Source organism: Ixodes scapularis, unplaced genomic scaffold (genome assembly GCF_016920785.2).
Source record: "Ixodes scapularis isolate PalLabHiFi unplaced genomic scaffold, ASM1692078v2 PGA_scaffold9__187_contigs__length_104089568, whole genome shotgun sequence".
NCBI lineage: Eukaryota > Metazoa > Arthropoda > Arachnida > Ixodida > Ixodidae > Ixodes > Ixodes scapularis.
This window is the reverse complement of record NW_024609884.1, coordinates 56,309,618-56,329,512: the sequence shown is the minus strand read 5'-3', so window position 1 is coordinate 56,329,512 and position 19,895 is coordinate 56,309,618. Positions and strand designations below refer to the sequence as shown.

At 41.6% G+C, this 19,895-nt stretch overlaps 1 protein-coding gene across 1 annotated transcript in view; it reads left to right on the top strand.

Annotated features, from left to right (window-relative positions):
* LOC8033255 (BRISC complex subunit Abraxas 2) overlaps positions 1 to 16,308 on the top strand; it is a 44,536-nt gene extending 28,228 nt beyond the window's left edge. Inside the window, exons 7-9 of the mRNA XM_002403134.5 lie at positions 8,439 to 8,502; positions 8,582 to 8,684; positions 16,101 to 16,308. Of these exons, the coding sequence (XP_002403178.1) occupies positions 8,439 to 8,502; positions 8,582 to 8,684; positions 16,101 to 16,147 (214 nt within the window). The 3' untranslated portion in view covers positions 16,148 to 16,308. The remainder of the gene's footprint in view (positions 1 to 8,438; positions 8,503 to 8,581; positions 8,685 to 16,100) is intronic.
* The last annotated feature ends 3,587 nt before the right edge of the window (positions 16,309 to 19,895 follow it).

Here is a 19,895-nt window from a genome sequence, read left to right as displayed (position 1 = left end):
ATCGAAAGGACCGGTCTCACTCCAGGGCGGGAGGTGGGGTTATGATCGCCGTAAGAAAGTGCATCCCATCGTCATTTATTGCAGTTGATACAGCGCTTGAGATTCTGTGGCTTACAATTGGAATAGGCTTTCAAAGGTGCTTAGTCGGAGTGTGCTACAGACCACCGGACACCGGGGCACAGTTTATTGACCACTTAACAAAAATTGTAGATGATTTACAGTCAAAGTTCCCTAACACTCCTATAGTCCTGGCAGATTATTTTAGCTATCCTGGTATAGAATGGACAGCAAATGAAGTTTCTAGTTACTGTGCAAACAAGAGGGAATGCCTAAAAGTTCTTGAGATGGCGAGTTATTTCCAACTAAAGCAGATTGTCACAACCCCTACACATGGAGATGCTGTGTTGGATTTAATTTTTACAATGCAGCCTGAGCACACGTCGGTTAAATGTTATTGACAAAATTAGTGACCACTGTGCCGTCGGCGTAACCGTGCTATATTCAGCGGGAAAATTGACGTCGCGTGACCTCAACACCGATTCAGTTTCCTCGCTAAATTGAGCGGGGAAAATGACGTCACACAATTTCACGTCACCTATGAACAAATTCAGTTTCTCCGCTAGATTTAGCAGGAAAATTGATGCCACGTGACCTGAACAGAAATTCAATTCCCCACTAAATTTAGCGGGAAAATTGACATCACATAATCTCAACACGGATTCAGTTTTCCTGCTAAATTTAGCGGGGAAAATGATGTCACATGACTTGGTATCACGTCACCTATCAACAAATTCAGTTTCTCCGCTAGATGTACCGGGAAAATTGACATCACATGACCTCAACAGCAATGCAGTTCCCCGCTAAATTGAGTGGGAAAATTGACATCACGTGACCTCAACACCAATTCAGTTTTCCTGCTAAATTTAGCGAGGAAAATGATGTCACATGACTTGGTGTCACACTACCTATGAACAAATTCAGCTGCTCTGCTAGATTTAGCGGGGAAATTGACACCACGTGACCTCGGAGCAATTCATTTCCCCGCTAAATTTAGCAGGGAATTGAACTGCTGTTGAGGTCACGTGGCATACATTTTTCAGCTAAATTTAGCAAGGAAATTGTGGGAGGAGGGGAGGGTATGCAAGAGAAGGAGGGGGTACGGAGGACGAGGAGGAGAGGGTACAGAGGAGGAGGAGGGGCATACTCTCCCCTCCGTACCCTCCCCTCTTCCTCCTCAAGAGCTGCGCTCTAATTTTGCGTTACAGGGATTTGAAAACGTCTAATCTTTTTATTAACCAGCACGACGTTCTGCGTGAACATTCATGTGAGACGCTGCTGTTTGAGTTGTTAAATGACCTTCATCATTCTATTCACCTGTCCGGACATGTCGATGCCATTTCTATTGACTTTGCGAAAGCATTTGATCGCATACCACATAACCAGTTGATATATAAGCGGACTATACTAAACTTATCCACAGGTGCTGTTAAATGGATTAAAAACTTTTTGACTGACAGACACCTATCAGTTGTGATTCCTGTCTTCTCTTCCCGTGACGTCAGGTGTCCCGCAGGGGTCCGCACTGGGTCCCGTGCTTTTTGTCGTGTACATCAATGATCTTCACTCTAACATCAAATCTTGCGCTCATCTTTTCGTGGATGATTGCGTCATCTATCGTTCCATTATGAACCCTCACTATAGTACAATTTTACAAGATGACTTAGACACAGTTTTGAACTGGTGTGACACGTGGCTGGTGAAAATAAATACACATAAAACAAAAGCTATGACCTTCAACTTGAAACGACATCTCACCCCTTACATGTACTTTATTGTATTTATTAAAGGATGACACACATTAAAGTGTGTCATCCTTTAAATATCTTGGCCTTCATCTCTCATCGGACTTAACAAGGCGTCGCAAACTCTTGGCTTTCTCAAACGAGCAGTGTTCCAAGCATACTTGTACCGTACGCATTACAAGTAATCAAATTACTTGTAATTGATTACTTTTTGGAGTAATATTGTAATCCGTTGATTACTTTTATTAGGGAGTAATCACAAGAGTAATGTGATTACTTTTTGAAGTAATAAAATTACTTGTAACCGTTACAATTTGTCCACGGGACATCTCCCCTCCCCCCCCCCGGGCACACGCCTTTTTTTTTTGAAATGACAAAAATAAAATGAGCTTCTTTTTTTTCGAACGGAAAAAGAAAGATTTTTGCGGAGCTGTAGGAAACGAGGTCAATCTCTTTTTATGTACAGTTTCTGTGGAATGTCCGTTTTTTTTTTTTTTTTCGAGCTGGGTCTGGGAAGCCCCAGGGAAGCCACAGTGCGTGACAAAGGCCATTCAGGGCGAAGTTTCAGGAAACAGAATGTAGCTTTGTGAGTCCTTCCTTCAAACTAGCCCCCTCACGCACACAGACACAGAAATTATAAAAAAAAAAAAAAATCCTGCTTAGGGTACCTACTCGCAGCCCGTAGGAGAACCAGAACCGAAGAATGATTAAAACAGATGCAAAATATAGCAAAGGCAGTTGAAATATTTCCCCATTTCCCCTACGTGGTCTTTGTGACAAGCAATGTTTAGAGTTGAGAAGTGGTCGGGGCGATCTCTTCTGCTAATGGATACTACACATGATCCGTTTCAAATCCTGGAGCTGCTGCTCTTTTGTATAACATGCGAGCTCATCCACATGTGAATAATAAAATGAGCGACGCAAACTTTGAGCGACAACCCTTGCTCAAGCTTAACAAGCTCTAGTACCCCCTCCGCTCCCCCCCCCCCCACACACACACACACTGGCGAACGCCCAAATCATTAAACGTCTTCAAACGAATTCTATGCTTGTGTCCGCATCGTGAAGGTGCAACGACCACGAAGAGGGAGCCAGTTTTTCTTCAATACTTGTGCAAAGGTGAAATATAGGTTGTAAGTAGTTCATTGTTATGAGCGCTAAAGATGTGTCTTCACACAATAAAGTAATCTGAAAAGTAACGATTACTTCTTTAAGTAATGTCCAATTACTTTTGCCGTTGAGTAATTAAGTAATCTAATCGAATACGTTTTAGCCAAGAGTAATAGTAATTGTAATCGATTACTTTTTTTTAGTAACGTGTACAAGACTGGTTCCAAGCAAACCCAGATACAAAGCTTCTTGCCTACACTGCTCTTGTCAGATCCCAGCTTGAGTATGCATCAGTCATCTGGCACCTTCATCAAACATATCTGGCAGATAAGATTGAATCTCTTCAAAACAAAGCTGCTAGATTTATAGCTTGTGACTACTCCCGATTCACAAGTGTAAGCAGCTCAAAACATTGACTTGTCACCTCTCAATACAAGAAGGCACCTCACACGCTTATCATTTATTCATAAACTTTATTACAGTCCTCGCCTTTTAGGGACTCTTTCCTACCACTGGCTCACCATATATCATCCCGCTTAGATCACCCTTTCAAAATTAACCCCATATTTGCACGAACCAACATGTTTAAAAACTCTCCACTACTCTTTGCTATATCGAACTGGAACAGCCTCCCAAGAGAAATTGCCTCCATCAGTAACCATCATTCCTTTGTCTCCGCTCTAAACATGTTAAACCTTGAATAGTCTTGTATCCCTGCAATATTTGTTGTTGTCACTATCTTGTCTCTGAAGTACATTTTTTCTGATGTCAATATCTTGTTTCTAATGTACATTTATATTTTTTCTTTATCCAAAGATTACCCCACATTGCCCGGAGGCATCATTGCAGGGGGTTACAGTTTTGAAAAATATATACCGTATTTACTCGCACAATGAACGCACTCGCGTAATAAACGCACCCCCAAGTCGGCTCTCGAAATTTCGACTTTTTTTTTTTTTTTCACTTGCGTGATAAACGCACCCCCCAACTCGGATGTCAAAATTTTGACCCCCTCCCCACACGCGCGCGAAATGCGAAATGAACGCACTTTTCTATCCTGGTGCAGCGAGGTCGCGAATGCACGGGTAGCGCGGGCGAACAAAAAGCCTTGCAAAAGGCGTTAAAAAATTCGAAAAGATCCAACGGAAGCAAGAAAAAGACATGGAGAGGAGCTTTTTTTTTTTTTTTTTTGCACAGCCCAGCCGGGAGTGGGTTCGCGCGCCGCCGCGCGCAAGGAGGAAAGAAAGAGAAGCGCTCTAAGCGAACAAAACAGGTTGCAAAAGGGGAAAAAAAAAACACACACACACACACGGAACTAAGAGAAAACAAAAACAAAGGGGAGCTTTTTTTTTTCTTTTTTTTTTTTTTTTGCACAGCGCTGTTTGGTTACCGGGGGTCGCGCGCAAGGAGGTAAGAAATAGGAGCGGAGAAGCCCTCTAAGCAAACGAAATAGCTTGCAAAAGGCGGAAAAGAAAAAAAAAAAGAAAACCACGGAACTGAGAAAAAAAAAACGAAAGAAAAAGGTTTTTTTCTTCTTCCTCTCTTTTTTTTTTTTTTTTTTTTTTTTTTTTGCACAGCGCAGTTTGGTATGGGGGTCGTGCGTCGCGCGCCGCGCGCAAGGAGATAAGAAAGATAAGCGGAGAGCCCTCGCCTAAGCAAACAAAACAGCTTGCGAAAGGCAGAAAAAAAAAAGAACAAAAAAAAAAAACGAGGAATTAAGAGAATAAACACAAATTAGTTTTTTTTTTTTGCACAGCTTAGTTTTGTTACAGGGTCGGGCGCCGCGCGCAAAGAAATAAGAAGTAACTTCGATTTTTTCAGGATAAAAGGTCCGTTCATTATGCGAGTAAATACGAGTAAATACGGACGCAAAAATTTTACTTCGCGTGATGAACGCCCCCCCTAACTTTGCATCGATTTTTCGGGAAAAAAAGTGTGTTCATTCTGCGAGTAAATACGGAATCTTCATTTGTAGAGCACACTTGGTCTTCAGTCAACCTATTCCACTCTGCAATGGTTTCAACAAGAAATGAATTTGCATACATGTTTGTCCTGGCGGGGTACTCTCAGATTTTAAACACCATGATCAGTCCTTCTAGAAACATAATGTGGGTGTTTTAAATTCCTCTATTAATACCAGTCTTATTATTGTATATAAGAAATAAAAACTTCTGTCTTAACTTTTTTCGTCGGGAGGAAAGTAGTTCCCAATTCAATTCTCTTTTCATTAAAGTGCAGCTCTCCCTCCACCCATACCGATCCAGGACAAACCTAGCAGCTCTGTTTTGAATTTTTTTCAATTTATTGATCAAGGTTGTTTGCGAAAGGTCCCAGACAGCTCAGGCATATCCTGAAATTGGTCTGACACATATTAAGTATGCAGTTTTCTTAAAATCTGGTTGTAAGCATTTCAAATTCCTTTGAATATAATTGAGTGCCCTGCCAGCTTTCACGATCACGTCATCAACGTGAGCATTCCAAGAGGAGTTAGATGATAGAGTGACACGAAAGTACTTATACATAGATTCGTTACTTATTAAGTTGTTTCCTATCTGGTAGTGACTTCCAAGTTTTTTTCTTTTTCTTTGTAAAGACACAGGTGTACACACCTTTTTTAGATTTAAATTCATCTGCCATGTGGAGCACCAAGTATTAATACACTCCAAATATCGTTGCAACAAAGCAGCATCTTGTTCATCCTTATCTCTTCTGTACACAACGCAGTCGTCGACAAACAACCATATACACAAAGAAATTCCCACGAAAATATTGTTTACATAAATCAAAAACAAAAGTGGACCTAGAACAGAGCACTGCGGGACTCCTGACGTGAAAATCAACATACCTTGAATTTTTTTCGTTCAAGACAACACATTGGTGACGCTGAAATAAATAATTTTTAATCCATTGGAACACACTAAGATCCAAGTTTAATAGCTCGAGTTTACCAAGAAGGAGCAGGTGCGATGCAGTGTCGAATGCTTTACGAAAATCTAGAAAAACACAATCAATTCGCTCTTCATTATCAACATTAGAAGCCAATTCGTAATAAATTCTACAAGCTGTGTCATGCAAGATAGTCCTTTACGAAACCCATGTTGTTTGTTAATTAGTATATTGTTGTTTATCATATGCCCCATTATCTCTGTATATAAAATGTGTTTGATGATTTCACATGAGATAGCATTTAGTGATATTGGCCTGTAGTTTGAAACTTCTTTTTTTGAACCACCTTGGTGAATAGGGACAACATGGGTGATTTTCCAGCCCTCTGGCAGAGTACCGCACAGTGATTTATCATAGAGTAAATAAAGATACAGCAATATAGGTGCGGCACAACGCTTTAGTATATGTGGAGAAATACCATCGAGACTAGGGTGCCTCAATGTCCTTCTGTTTAGGGTGATGCCATCGTTTGTAGTACCCGATGCCGACAGCACGCGCTCACGGGTAAAATACAAAGAAATCGCAGGAAACAAAATGTCGCCGTAGCACAGTCAGCGCCACGAGCGCGTGCAGGGACACGCTCTTTCACGCGCTTCAGAACAAAAAATAAAAATAAGCATTCGAAACAAAATGGCCAGATGTCATCACCCCAAGCAAAGCGCACATGAAGGCACCCTAATCGGGACCATTTGTTTTGGTTTCGTCTATGTTTTATTAAGAGCGCCTCAATACCCCTCACGCTTGGTTCAACTGGTTCAATTAACGGGATGGTGCTTGCATGTGGTGGAGGACAGTTGCTACCTTTAGGTAGGAAGATAGATCGAAGGTAATCATTCAGGCACGTTGCCTTTTCGGTGTCGTATAAAAGGATGTGGTGGTTGTGCACAATTTCGTTCATTCCCAGGTAATCTGATCTGCACCCTTTTATGAACTGCCAAAAACGTTAGGGCTAGTTTTCATCCTGTCATTAAGTCGGTTGAAATAACCTCCCTTTGCACTTTTTTTATTAAGTTTTTACTTGTACGTTACTTTGGATAACCTTATCAAATGGTTGTAACTCTCTGTTTTCTTGTATCTGATGAGTGCTCTCCTTCTTTTTCTAATTATCCTGAGAATATGTGAGGTCACCCAAGGTTTCTTTCTTCTTTTTTGAGCCTAGTAGAATTTATGCTTGGGACATGAAGGTTTGTATTTGTAAGTTCTAGCAGCTTGCTTTCACACCATAATTATGAATGTCGTAGGCCTCAGCTAGACGTTCAAAAACCGGCAATTGGCCGAGGAGCTCTTGGGATATACTAGCATCATCAGCTTTATCAAAGTAAGAGAAACTTTTCTTGATTATTTCTTGATTCCTTGATGGTCCTCAAACATATGTTTTGTTTGAGGGCCAAAGTTGTGCCATATGCCTTGTACCTTCAATTTATGCTTTGTATGTACCTTCATTTTTTATCTTTGTCTCTTTTTGTTGCCACTTGGTTCAGTTGTACCAATCTTTGTATTACGTCCCCCTTATGTAATGCCCGAAAGGGCCTTTGGAGTTAAAATAAATAAATAAATCTACAGGGCTTCCAACAAAAAAGTTATAGTTTCCAGACACAAAGTGATAATTAAATAAAAAATTTAGATAAGTGCTAATGTTTGTGCATTTTGATGAATTTTTAAAGATATTTTAACAATAAAAATTGCACAATCATCACAACATAGCAAGCTGAAAGCCATTTGAATCTCATAACACAAACTGTGAAGCATTTTTGAAGAAAATCTGATTGTTACTCAATTATTGATTGATGCTTAGTTTTACAAGGTCAAGGACCTTGAAGTAAAAAGTTATGAATTTTCTTTCAAAAGTGAAAAATGGTTGAGCGCAACGTCTGGGACATTTGAGATGGAATGACACTCAGGAGTAATAGTATCTTATGGCGTTCTGCGGTGATTCACAGAGCACTTTGAAGTTGTTTGGAACATAAGTGTTTAACACCAAAGTTTAGCAATCCATTTTCCTAAACCAGTGGTTCTCAAATGGGGGATTGCGAAGGCGTTCTAGGGGTCCGTGAAGCCCTGCCTCATCAATAAAGCCCGGCAATAAAAGTTGTCTTTTGTCAGATCGAAAAGAAATGTTTCAGTTTTCGGGCAAGTTTTCTCATGTGTATATCAGTAAGAGAAGTCTACTTCACACTAGCCCTAAGTTGTATCCATTTATTAAATCATTATTAAATTTAACCTATACCTTTCCCCTCCCTTCACCACGAACGGGGTCCTCCATCATCTCCGCTGATCCACAAGGGGTCCGCGAAGCATCGATGGTTGAGAACCACTTTTCCTAAACAATGCACAGAAAAGGTTCTCTATCATTAACATTTTACTGCGATAAAGCAGCATGAACTGTCGGAAGATAGTGCACTATGCCACGGTTTATTAGACGTAGGAGAGTGACTCTAATTAGTGTCCACCCCTGGTCTAAGGGGGGGGCATCCTAGTGTTTCTGCTCCTATGCTGTTTGCTCATGAAAATGGTCAGGTTTCATTGTTGTCTTTGATAAACTTGTCTGTACTGTAATCTGTGCTGTTTTTTTGTTCTCAGTGTGTCCGTTGAAATGGTCTGCCACATGCACAATCTGCATGGATTGCTCCATCGTAAACTGAGGGTATGTTGCAAGATAGCACAAACTTTGTTTCCCCTGTAAGTGACATAAACGTAGCTCAACTTTTGCTCTTTTGCCATAGGAATTGCAAAACAGCGTTGCGGATTCGGAGGAAAATGTGGCCACATTTGCAGATGACGTTGCTCAGCTACGGGAGAAGTATGCTGCCATGAAGAAAGTTCTCGGTGAGTGACCTTAATTCTGGTGTCCGTCAACCCAGCATTGTAAAAAGACAGCACCAAAAACACAATTTTTGTAATATGACTAACATTTCCTTGGGAATTCACTGTTTCCAACATAATTGAAACAGCATGAACAGTTCTATTTCAAAGTGAAACTAGTAATTTCTTGCATTAAAGGACCATTTGCATTAGAGTACACTGTGCAACTCTGTTAGTGCAAGCAATCGATAACCATCGTTTGTTTTTTCTGTTTTCCTCCGACTCAAAGGATTGTCATCAAAACTACCAGTATGGTGTTAACCCCTTTAGTTTGGGTGAGCCTAGCTTGTCCACCTAGGGCCATCCTCAAACCATTTAGGACAAGTGTATCTCGTCCGTGCACCCTCGTTTGCCCCTTAGCTGTTTTGGACAACCCAGGCTTGTTCAGAGCTTAGTTTGCGGTGCTGCTAGGAGATGGCAGCATGTGCAGTGTGAAGTTTTTTACTGTACGCATTTTAAAAAATGACTATAGGTGGTGGAGACACGTTTAATGTAAAAAACTGCCAAAAATTAAAAAAAAAAAAAAAAAAAAAAAAAGCTAAGGGGTTTAGCAGTGTTGCGGAATGAGCACCCCCATTCCATTCCGGGGAATTGGCATTTTCAATAATTCAATTCCTTTCTATTCCTTTCAACGTTTTATAAAACACAATGACAACTGCAAAAATGTGCAAAACGTCTCCCCAAAGCACTGACTGCTAAGCTGATCGGTGGTCACACAAAGCACTCAAGGGTCACTGCAGACATCGGTATGTCACAGATGAGCCAGCTATGGCACTTTTGACTCCAGGCGCGTCTCTGGCGTGAAAAGGCCCGCATCGGAGGAAGGCGGGCAGCATGGCTTTGTTCCGGCCTGGGGGGCCTTTCACCGGTGGTCTAATCACGTATGGTCACAACAGTCGCTTCGTCGCATCTCACGGCGCCAGGAATGACATCTTGTCTGTATACAATTATTCAGTTTTGAATGCTTCACTGAGGGAGTCACTTTTATCTTCGAAGGAGGAGGAGCCGGTCAGAAAATTAGGCAGTCAGTCACCTTAAGTGCAATGGTGCTGTTTCAAGAATCACTTCGACTGTACACTCACAGGCCGTGGGCCCTAGCAGAAGATGAACACAGCGTATGAATCGAGCCTATTTCGTTCTCACTCCATTCCAGGCAAAGAGCATCTAGTTCCATTCCCATTCCTCCCAGTGCTACCACCATTTCATTCACATTCCATTCCGAAGTTGTGGAAGTGTGGAATGATTCCGGAATCATTTCCACTCCGGAGTGGCAACTCCACAACACTGGTGTTAAGTGTTCATTTGGGGCAGTAGCCTGTGCAATAAAATGTGTATGCTCGCCAATATCCTTTCAAAGTAAGATGTGAAAAAGTGCCGATGTCGGTGTTTCTGCTAACAGCGTCGCATAGTGTACCATCTGCATCAGAGTTGCCAAATATTTTACTCAAAACTGCAATTTGTAGGGTTGTGCAAATATTCTAATAAGTAGTTTCGATAATAGACTGTTCACTGTGAGACAAACTGTAATGTTCATATTTTTAGAAGAGTTGAGGCAAAAAGTGCAGTCACGGCGAGTTAGTTATGTCACTTCTTACCGAGCACCGGTGTACTGTGAAGAGACAATACCTGCGGAACTAACACCGCAATCCTGCAAGTATTGCTTTGCCGCAGCGCAGTCGTTGCTATGGGGAAAGCACACTTTCAGAGCAGGACACGCTTCTAGTGAGTAGAACCTCATTGATATGGTCTCGGTTTATATGTTTTCTCGGCTGGTATGTATGCGACCATCGGTCTCGTTAAAGTTCCGTATGGATATGTGTATATTAGTTTGCTGCTTGTTACCTTTGCTTTCCCTGTTCTTCGTTTTCAAAACTGCAACCCCACAAGGCCGACACCCTCTTGCATTAAGCAAACTATGGTTTCCTCGTGAGTAGATTAGCACTGACACTGAGGGTCCTTTGTTGAATCGGTACGCTCCTGGGCATCACTTGTTTTTAGCACTATTAGACGAGTTTAGTAGATGGTTTAGACAACTCCGATAATGATGCCCGGTACTCCACCAATGCCTTTGCGCATGCATTGTATTGTTATCAGAACAATCTACTGAAACTCCCTATTGAAACAGCGACAGCGAACCTAAGCATTACCAGGAATAGAACCATGCTAACAATGTGAGAAATAAAAATGTAAAAAGAATTTGAACAGCTACCATTGCTGCTAAATGGTGTTTAAAAAAAAAAACACTCAAAATTGACAGTATCTACGAAGAAGGCATTATGAGAAAGCAAAAGCTATAATTTAGGCACAAATGTCAAAATAGGCATTTATAGACAATATAAAAACACCTTTAAAACACTAATTAACGCCCCATCTACTTCATGCTCATATATATCAAAAGGCAGTGTTGGGTAAAGTACATCTAAAATGTACTTGAACTAAAATACAAAGCAAATGAGAGGTTATGTACTTTAAGTAAATTAGTAAGTACACCGGGCACTATGTATTTGAAGTACTATAAATGCAATGTACTTTCAAATTTAACATATAATCTTTCATGATGGAGAGAGCATGACTACCGTAATATCCCAAGATGCCCACCCCCGAAAGATAACCCTCCCCTTACTTTTATCTTGATTTGCCATTTTCTTTTAAACACCGAAAGATAGCTCACTCCTAGGAATCGTAACGTTCAAATCGATGATGACCTCGGCGTAAATACGGCTAGGTAGCTACGGCGGGATAGAAGCGAACATTGCTGACTGGGAAGGACAGTCATGTTTGCTTCATTGTCCCTCGCCACGATAACAAGTTTGGCGAAAAAACATAATCTAAAAATGGCTTCTTTTTTTTTTTTTTTAACTTTTCTTGGTTAAACATTGAAAGTTAGCCCACCATTATTTTCACCCGATTTGCTCTCGATTTTATGTGAGCTATCTCTCAGGATATTACGGTATACAGTCAAACCCGTTTATAACGAACAGCAGGAAACGCTCCGATCAGTTCGATATAGCAAGTAGTTCGATATAGCAAAAAATTTTACAACGAACTTCCACGATGCGTTCGTTGTAAGGCAAGAGCTTCTATTTCTCTCTCATCTCTTCGCTTCCACCTTGTAAGAAAGTGCTAAAATGTTTTTTTGTTTTTTTTGCATGCTTGCAGAGTTTGTTGTTTTAGCTTATCTCCCCTTCTAAATCACTTCTCTTCGTAGGTGACCGCCTTCAGATAAAGATTTTTTTTTTTTTCTTTGGTGTGTGCAGTGTTTTTTTTTTGTTTTTTTTTCGCAGCTTTTCCCCCTACTGAATCGTTGCTCTTTGTTAACTTTGTTCGCGGCTTGAGCTTTTAGAATTTTCTTCCTTTCCTAGATTTTTTTTTTAGGGAAGCGACAGGCTAGAAGACGATTGTTTGCACGTTTTTGTAAGCCTTCCCGGGGGGAAAAAGTTTGATATAGCCAATACGTTGTTCGTTATAAAAAGTATTTTTTACATGCATTTTTTATTTAAATTTTTCGCGAGTTCGATATCAACAATAATTCGCTGTATGTGGGTTTGTTCTGAACGGGTTTCACTGTACTCGTATTCACCTCAAGAACCAATGTAGGAAGTCCAGCTCCTCGTGGAATGCTACTAATTTCCCCCTTCCTGTGTTGAATTAAGATATACGTAGGTGCACCTTAGTTTAGCTTAATGCTATTTTATCAGGACATACATGTTTCAAGTGCCAAAAGCATCGCTCCTTCCTTCAACAACCAAATATTGCAAGAACTACTTTGCGCAGCGCATGAATCATGCACAAAACTTCCTGTATTCTTGATGCGACAATGAGTATAGAAGAGAACATGACTTCAGCCCCGTAGCTTCCGCAAGCAGTGCTTTATTGGAGGAGCGTCCCCTCCTAGTACTTTTAACCTGCTTGTTGAGGTGACCGAGCGAGAAGTGGCAAGGGGGAGTTCAAAATGCTGTGGGAAAGCCGCCCCCAGCTCAAACGGAGCGATGCATCGTCTGCTCGCGTTTCTGGTGTGAGAATTTCTTCACAGTATTTCTTTAAAGTTGACAAAGCATCATTTTGTGATGCAATTTTACCAAGACAGAATTTGGGGGATTTACTTTGAAGTTGTACTTTCCTTGGAAACTACCAGAAAAAATACTTTGACTACAATTACATACTCTGAGATCATACTTAAAATAAAAGTTTTCTAAACCTACTTGAAGTAGTACTGCAAGTACAATGTACTTGAAGTACTTCCCGACACTGACACGGCATACGCATGCAACAAAATTGGTAATTGGCTAAACATCCAGTCTCTTAATTATGCACCACACGTAGCAGCCTTGCATCGAGCTTCCTCACTTTGCATCGGTGTGTAAGGAGCAGTGACCAACATGGGGGAGCATCTGCATTATTAATTCAATGGGCTCGGAAATTTGGTTGAATTTGGTCAGCATTCTTTGCTTATGATTATGGATAGTCCCCTAGTTTTAAAGAACAGTTCTGAAAAACAAAAAAACTGTCAACCTTTATTTAATAAATTTGGTACTAGTATGCCAAAGCTGTGAAACTTCATGGAAATGAGTTTCCATGTGGGAGTTACTTTCCATCTCATCTTAGATTCCAAAAATAATTATGTTTTCCCAAATCATACATTGTTTTATCATAGTCCCCTGAAAAATGTATCAGTGGGGCTCTACTATTTAGAAAGGAACTTGAAAACCTTGTGTATGTTAAAACAGTCAACTCAATAATTAGAAGCTCTTCTTATTCAGTACTCACTCAATTCTTATTCAGTACTCACTCAAGAGAAGTTGTTGATTTTTGCTTACCTCCGCCGATGAAGATGCACCGCAGTAACTATGCTTTTCAAATTACAAATGTTTCTTAGGTGCCTTAGGCATTTTCTTTGCTAAAGAAGTCCTTATCACACCCAATGCAGTTTCTGCACCAGCAGTATTAGGTGTGGAAAATGATGTGACGGTTCCTAGACCGAACCACTTGCACAATTTCACTGTCCAAAAGCGGACTCAACACCACGGCTGGCCGTATGCTTAATGGTCAAAACATCTCCCAAGGTTGGAAAATACATCAAGTCCAGTTTTGTTGGCCATGCATTCCATGCGGCCACGCTGTTGACCTCTTCCGTAACTTCCGTAGGGATGGCGCCATGATGTACATGCTCACTGCCATGCTTGGCTTGGCAGCTAAACTGTGTGTCGTGTTTGTTCTTTCTTTTCTCGACTGTGCAGAGCTTTTTTGTGCTCCCAGAGTTACTGGACTGAATTCTTTAAATTACCCAAACCCAGAGGAAAAACTTCAAATTACCAGTGTTTTCTCGCGTAGACTTACAGTATGATCTCCGGGACTGCATGCAAGCTTCATACAAGCCAAAAATTTGAATAAAGCGACTTTCACTTACCAAGAGTTGACCGTACCTACAATACAATGCAGTAGACTTTAAAAAAAAAAAAAAAGAAAAAAAATTTAACTATAGCTATTAATTAAAATATATATGTTATAGCCTCTTCCCCTGAAAATTGGGAGCACTCACCTAGTGGCTTCAACTGATCTGTGGAAAGTGGCAGAGTGTGCCGAGCGATCGAGATAAGTTTGCTGTGCTGCTTGCATAGAAGAAGTTTGATCCCTTGCAGCATTTCAGTTTCAATCTTTGCACTAACCTTGTCAGGCACAATGGCAACCATGCCAGCAGCACTTTACGGTAGAAAGTTATAATAATATCTGAGGAATGTGGTGCTGTTAGAGCTGGTCGAAGGTTGGCAAAGCAAGATGATGCCTGTAGCATTTGTTTCACCGAAATAAATGTTACAGGCATCCACAATGTACTTTTTTGGGTTGATCAATAATAGACTTAGGTGGATGTCTGCTCGTCATAAAGAAATTTTGTTTTTCACTCATATCTTTTGATCTAGGTCAGGGGTGGCCAGGCTGACCCGGTCTAAGAGCCGCAAACAAAACCACGAAACTTCCAAGAGCCGCGGGGGAGGGGGGTATGTTTACCCCCCCCCCCCCCCGCCCGCGGCTCTTAGACTGGGTCAGCCTGGCCACCCCTGACCTAGATCAAAAGATATGCAGTAAGGTCTCACCCCAGCGTTCGAACCTTGCTGCTACGCTGCCAACAACGCCCGCGACACTCGAGTGTTATTTATTCTTTCTTTTTTTGTGTTCTGGGCACAAGTTCGCCCCATTAAACGTGAATGCGTGGAGGTACAAAAATTATTCCTAACTCTCAATGGTACATAGTGTACACACTTACAATTGTTACGTGAGGGCAAAAGATATCTGGCTCGCCTTTGTTCTGGGCTCAAAAATTTACGTGAGAGCACCTGCTGGGAAGACTTGAGAGAGTGCAGCATCGCCGCCGGGCGATGTCACTGTCATGCCGAAAGGAATCGTTCAACTGTCGAGCACATAGGCGCACACACTTTGAATGAGACATTTACATCCATCGTCAAAAAAACCGAAGCTTCTTTTAGGCATGCGACACAGAGACACGTGACTTCGCCAGCACAACACCGACAACAGCCAATAGAATAAAGCGGCTAGCACTGCGATGGTTTCATCGACGGGAGACTCCAAAATAACAGAGCGATCTGATGGAGTATGTCAAAATACAATTTTAGTTTTTCACGTTTTACGGAAGTCGCGTCACAGACGTAAAAAATAATATAGGAGTTATTGTGATGTTGGACGTCAAAATAGTCGCCGCCTAACGCATATCCCTCAGATTGTTAGCGCCAAGGCGTTTCGGCGGCACCCTCACGACCAGCATTTGCCTCGCTGTGACGTCACGAGTTATAATCTTGGCTACTCATCATCAGCTGCGAATGACAAGTTGGGTGGGGTCTGTAGGAAGCACAGTGGAAGTTCTTAACAAACACCATCAGAGTTGACAGTCTGACATTACAATTATATCCATCGGTGAAAGCAAAATGAATCCAGTTAAAGGCATCATAGTGAGCATTTGCCCAATCATGAAATGCCGGCCACAGCTACGCTTTTCGTCACCAGTAGTAATTGAAAAAAAGTGCAACGTTAAGCAATATTACAATTTGCCTTTTTTTTCCTTGTTCTTTTTTTAATTTTAAACACCAACCTGCAATATCCGTTTGCATTCATCAACAGAAGAAACCACTTTTGCACAAACTTTAGGGGGACAGATTGTCCACATTGGGTACAAAAGTGGTTTTGGGGGGCATTTGATAGGGAGTTTTTGAATTTAGCTTAATGGGTTGTCCGTCTTTTCATACTGAAGGTTAGCCTTTAAAGATGCATGTTCTCATCTTGGCAAGTCCAAGTTAGTGCAGGTTTAAATGCTATGTGGTGTTGTTAGCCTTCTGTTTTAGCATGTTGGTGTCCACTTCTTTTTTGCAGAGTCATCAGCATGTAACACAAGTGGCATTGGATCAACTTCCAAGTAACAGCAGTTTCAAGAGGTGTAGAAGGAGGTGCATGCCTGTTTTACATATATGAATGCAAGTAGGATTTTTTGGGAGCCTTTTCAAAAACAGTTCAAACAAGTGTGCAAAAGTTGGGCATTTGAATTTCCACTCATGCTGTTGCTAATAAACTTCTTATCATATGGGCCTTGTCATTTTTTAGTTCCATCCGACATACTGTAAACAACTATTTTCATGGGCTCAATATTTCGTGAATTTCGCCAAATGTGGGTTTCAGGAATATTTCACAATTTGCAGTGATATGGTATCTATTCATTATCACTAGGTGATATGTTCATGGGATTATTTTTCACAAAGTCTGGAAATATTAGGTTCTTGCAAAAATTAAGTTATACGCTCTGTGCGGGAACTATAGGGGGCGCTTTGAAAACGCGCGTAGCGCCGCTAGCGGAGGAGCTGGCGTTCGACAGCGAGGTGCATTCAGCAGCCTGCGGTGCCTTTTCGCATGCGAAGCTGTGGCGGCGGAAGCGCGCTCGGACGGAACTTTTGCTTTTTGAGCCGATACGTTGAGGGTGACATTACGTGAGGGCTGGGGAGACCTAAAAAGGATATCTATACTCTTTTTCACCTCAAGAAAAAAGGATGCTTTGCGCATTGTTCATACACCAGGCGAAGTAGTTCTTATGAGATTTGGTTGTCGGAGGAAGAAGCGATGCTTTTGGTGCTTGAAACGTATACGTCTTGATTAGTAACGCATATCTAATCTAAAATGCCTGTACATATCTTAATTCTCCACATAAAGGGGAAAATCAGTAATGCTCTGCGAGGAGCCGGACTTTTTTTACTATGGTTCTTGAGGTGAAAACGGGTATAGCTGTTCTCTGCTTCATGTATTGAGTTTGACTCGTCAATAGGGGTCCTTTCTTTAGTTGCGGTCAAAAAGGGGGTTGGAGCACTTTTCCAAAAAGCAAGATGGCCGTGACCATAACTGCTCTCAGTAGAAATTTTGTTTGGCTCGTCGCTGTAAACATAGGACTACTGCGACAATGATATTTGGAGGCCAGCGAGATGTTCACTAAAGGAAAGTGTGGAGACTTTACAGGTGGGAAGGGCCAGTGGACTGTACTTCCAATTGGAACAACTTTACGAAAGGTGGTTAAAAAGCTGATAAAACAAAGTTGTCGGCCAACACACGGTTTGGCCGTCAAAGGCTTTTGCGATCAGCTGTTGAGTAATAACCTGGTTGTGCGAGTTGCCGATTTTCGGCATACAGGTACTTGGACATGACCGTAACTTGACAACACTTATCATACCAAAAGAGGCAGCATAGGGAAACCAGGTGGAAATTCAGTTTGGGGGGCGTAAATGAATGGGAACCGTTTCTGATCGTCGAGGGCTGTCAAGAGAATACCACTCGTCTTGAGATGTGCAGACTTTACAGGTAGGAAGGGACCAGTGGGCGGGTACTTCTATTTCAAACAACTTTACAATAAATAACTCCTAACAGAGAGAAAAAGAAATTGTCGTCTACAGGACTTGGGATGTCAGCATTTCCACATCCAAAAGTACACTGATCAAAAAAGAAAGCACACTACGTAAACTTCCATACTCAAACGTCGATTCTCCAGTGATTCCGAGTTGCACTGTAATTTTCCTTAGAATCATATTTGTCACTTTTTGTATACGGTCCGAATCTTTCTTCATGAAGTACAGACTGCATGCCATACTGGTCTAAAAATATCAGACATGTACGATGGGGACGAAACTTCTTTGGAGGGCATTCCTCCAGCGAAATCTGCACTGCATACCCGCGAGTGTGGGATGGCATTTCAGTTCGTCCCATCGGCTCTAACATATGTAGGCGTTACTGGTATGAAAACAAATGCAGAGCGCAACACGGCAGCGTAGAATATGTCAGCCGTGCCGACACAGTGGGGCAGGCATGATCGGGAGACCAAATTTTTCGCGTCATGAGGCACGGGTCCATTGTTGTCGCTGTCCCACAAAACATTGGCGAGTTGAAAAACTGGGAACCTTTATCCCCCCCCCCCCCCCCCCCCCCCCCGAGATACAACTCATAACTATTGAAGCACATAACGATGCAGAAGTTCATGCTGTCAACCCAGCGCAACCCCACCGCTACGACTTCAATGCCTACCAATGTATACGGTGTTGTTCCGTTTCGCTGGGGTTCTCACTGCCTACCTTCAGTAACAGCGGCGCGCCGGTCGCGTCGCATGGGAGTGTATTCGCGTCCCCAGCTCGACGGTCGCCCTCCCGCAGCGGAAACGGGAAGCACTCTAGTGAGGGTCCCCCGATTCTCCTGCTCAGCGGGCATGGCGGAACTGCTCACGATCATGGCTCGCGAAATGTCGTTTCCGAATGCAAACAACACTCTTCACTGTCCCAACGTAGTGCTGCAGCCGGCATGGGATTGTACTTTACTGGAGAATTTTAGTATTGCACATAGAAGCAAATGCAAGCGGAGTGCGTTTGCGTTAGAGTTGCGTGCCCCACGTTGTGCGTGCGCCTCATCGCCATGCGCCATCCAAGACCGCAATTTCGGGCTCCGCGCACGCGCAGTGTGGAACGCGCAAAGCTAACGCAAACACACAGGGCTTGAGTTCGCTCGTATACGCAATATTAAAACTCATTACTGTTTCACCGGCTTCCAACGCCAACAAAACGTGCTGCAGTGAGCAGACGTGCAAGCAGGTAGGCGTTCCTTCGAACTGGAAAGGCTGAGATTGGCAAAACGACGGCGAGCAAATACAAAAGTAAATAAATGTTATAGAACAACTAGTAATTAAAAAAAAAACTTTTTTTTTAAACTTTTGGGCATTTGGTCTGGAAGTATATTGGCGGCGACTTTGGACGTTTCGCCGATTGTCAAAAGTCGCGACTTTGATACCACAATATACTTTACCCACAATTAATGTAATTTTATATGGATTTCTCACATTAGCTAGAATGTTTTATTGATTTTAGACTAATTTTATATGTAATTGCAGCAATTGGAACCAGTGATGATAATTAACACAGTTTTCATTGTCATATTTCTTTGTGCATTTAAAATTAGATCATAAGCAACAAATTATATTAGAGCTTGAAGAATTACTTACTCAAATATGTGAATTTTAATATTATTATTAATACAAATCGCGGCATTGTATGCCTCTAATTAACGCCAAGATCACGAGAATACTCTATTTAATCATAATAGTCTCTCCAGAAAGGTATAATTCTGTTTTCTTTTTAGCACATGAAAAACTCTGACATAATTATCAAGATAGACAAACAGTTAAATGCTAGATGTAATATTAAGTCCTACGCGTCACGCGGTGCTATAAAAACACACACACACACACACTTCAGCTGTCTGACTCGGATTCAGTCTTGGGTTGTTGCAGTGAGAGCAGCGTTTATTAGTTTATGCGTTTCGTGGGACATATTGTAAAAATTGGAATTATTCTCTTATTCTTGTGCTAAGATAATTGTCATTATTTCCCATGACAATTATCTGAGCGAGAAAAAGACAGCGAGAACGCACAGATATCAGCACTGATCCAGGCTGATGAATATCAGCCTGGATCAGTGCTGTTTGATCCAGGCTGATGAATATCAGCCTGGATCAAACAGTATGTCACAAAATAAAGTTTCCGCGAACAACTTTTCTAAGTAAATAATTACGATGTGAGACACATCTTGAGTCATGAAAGAATTCAAAATTAAGACCTCTATTGAGAAATTAAATCCAAAATAGAGGTAA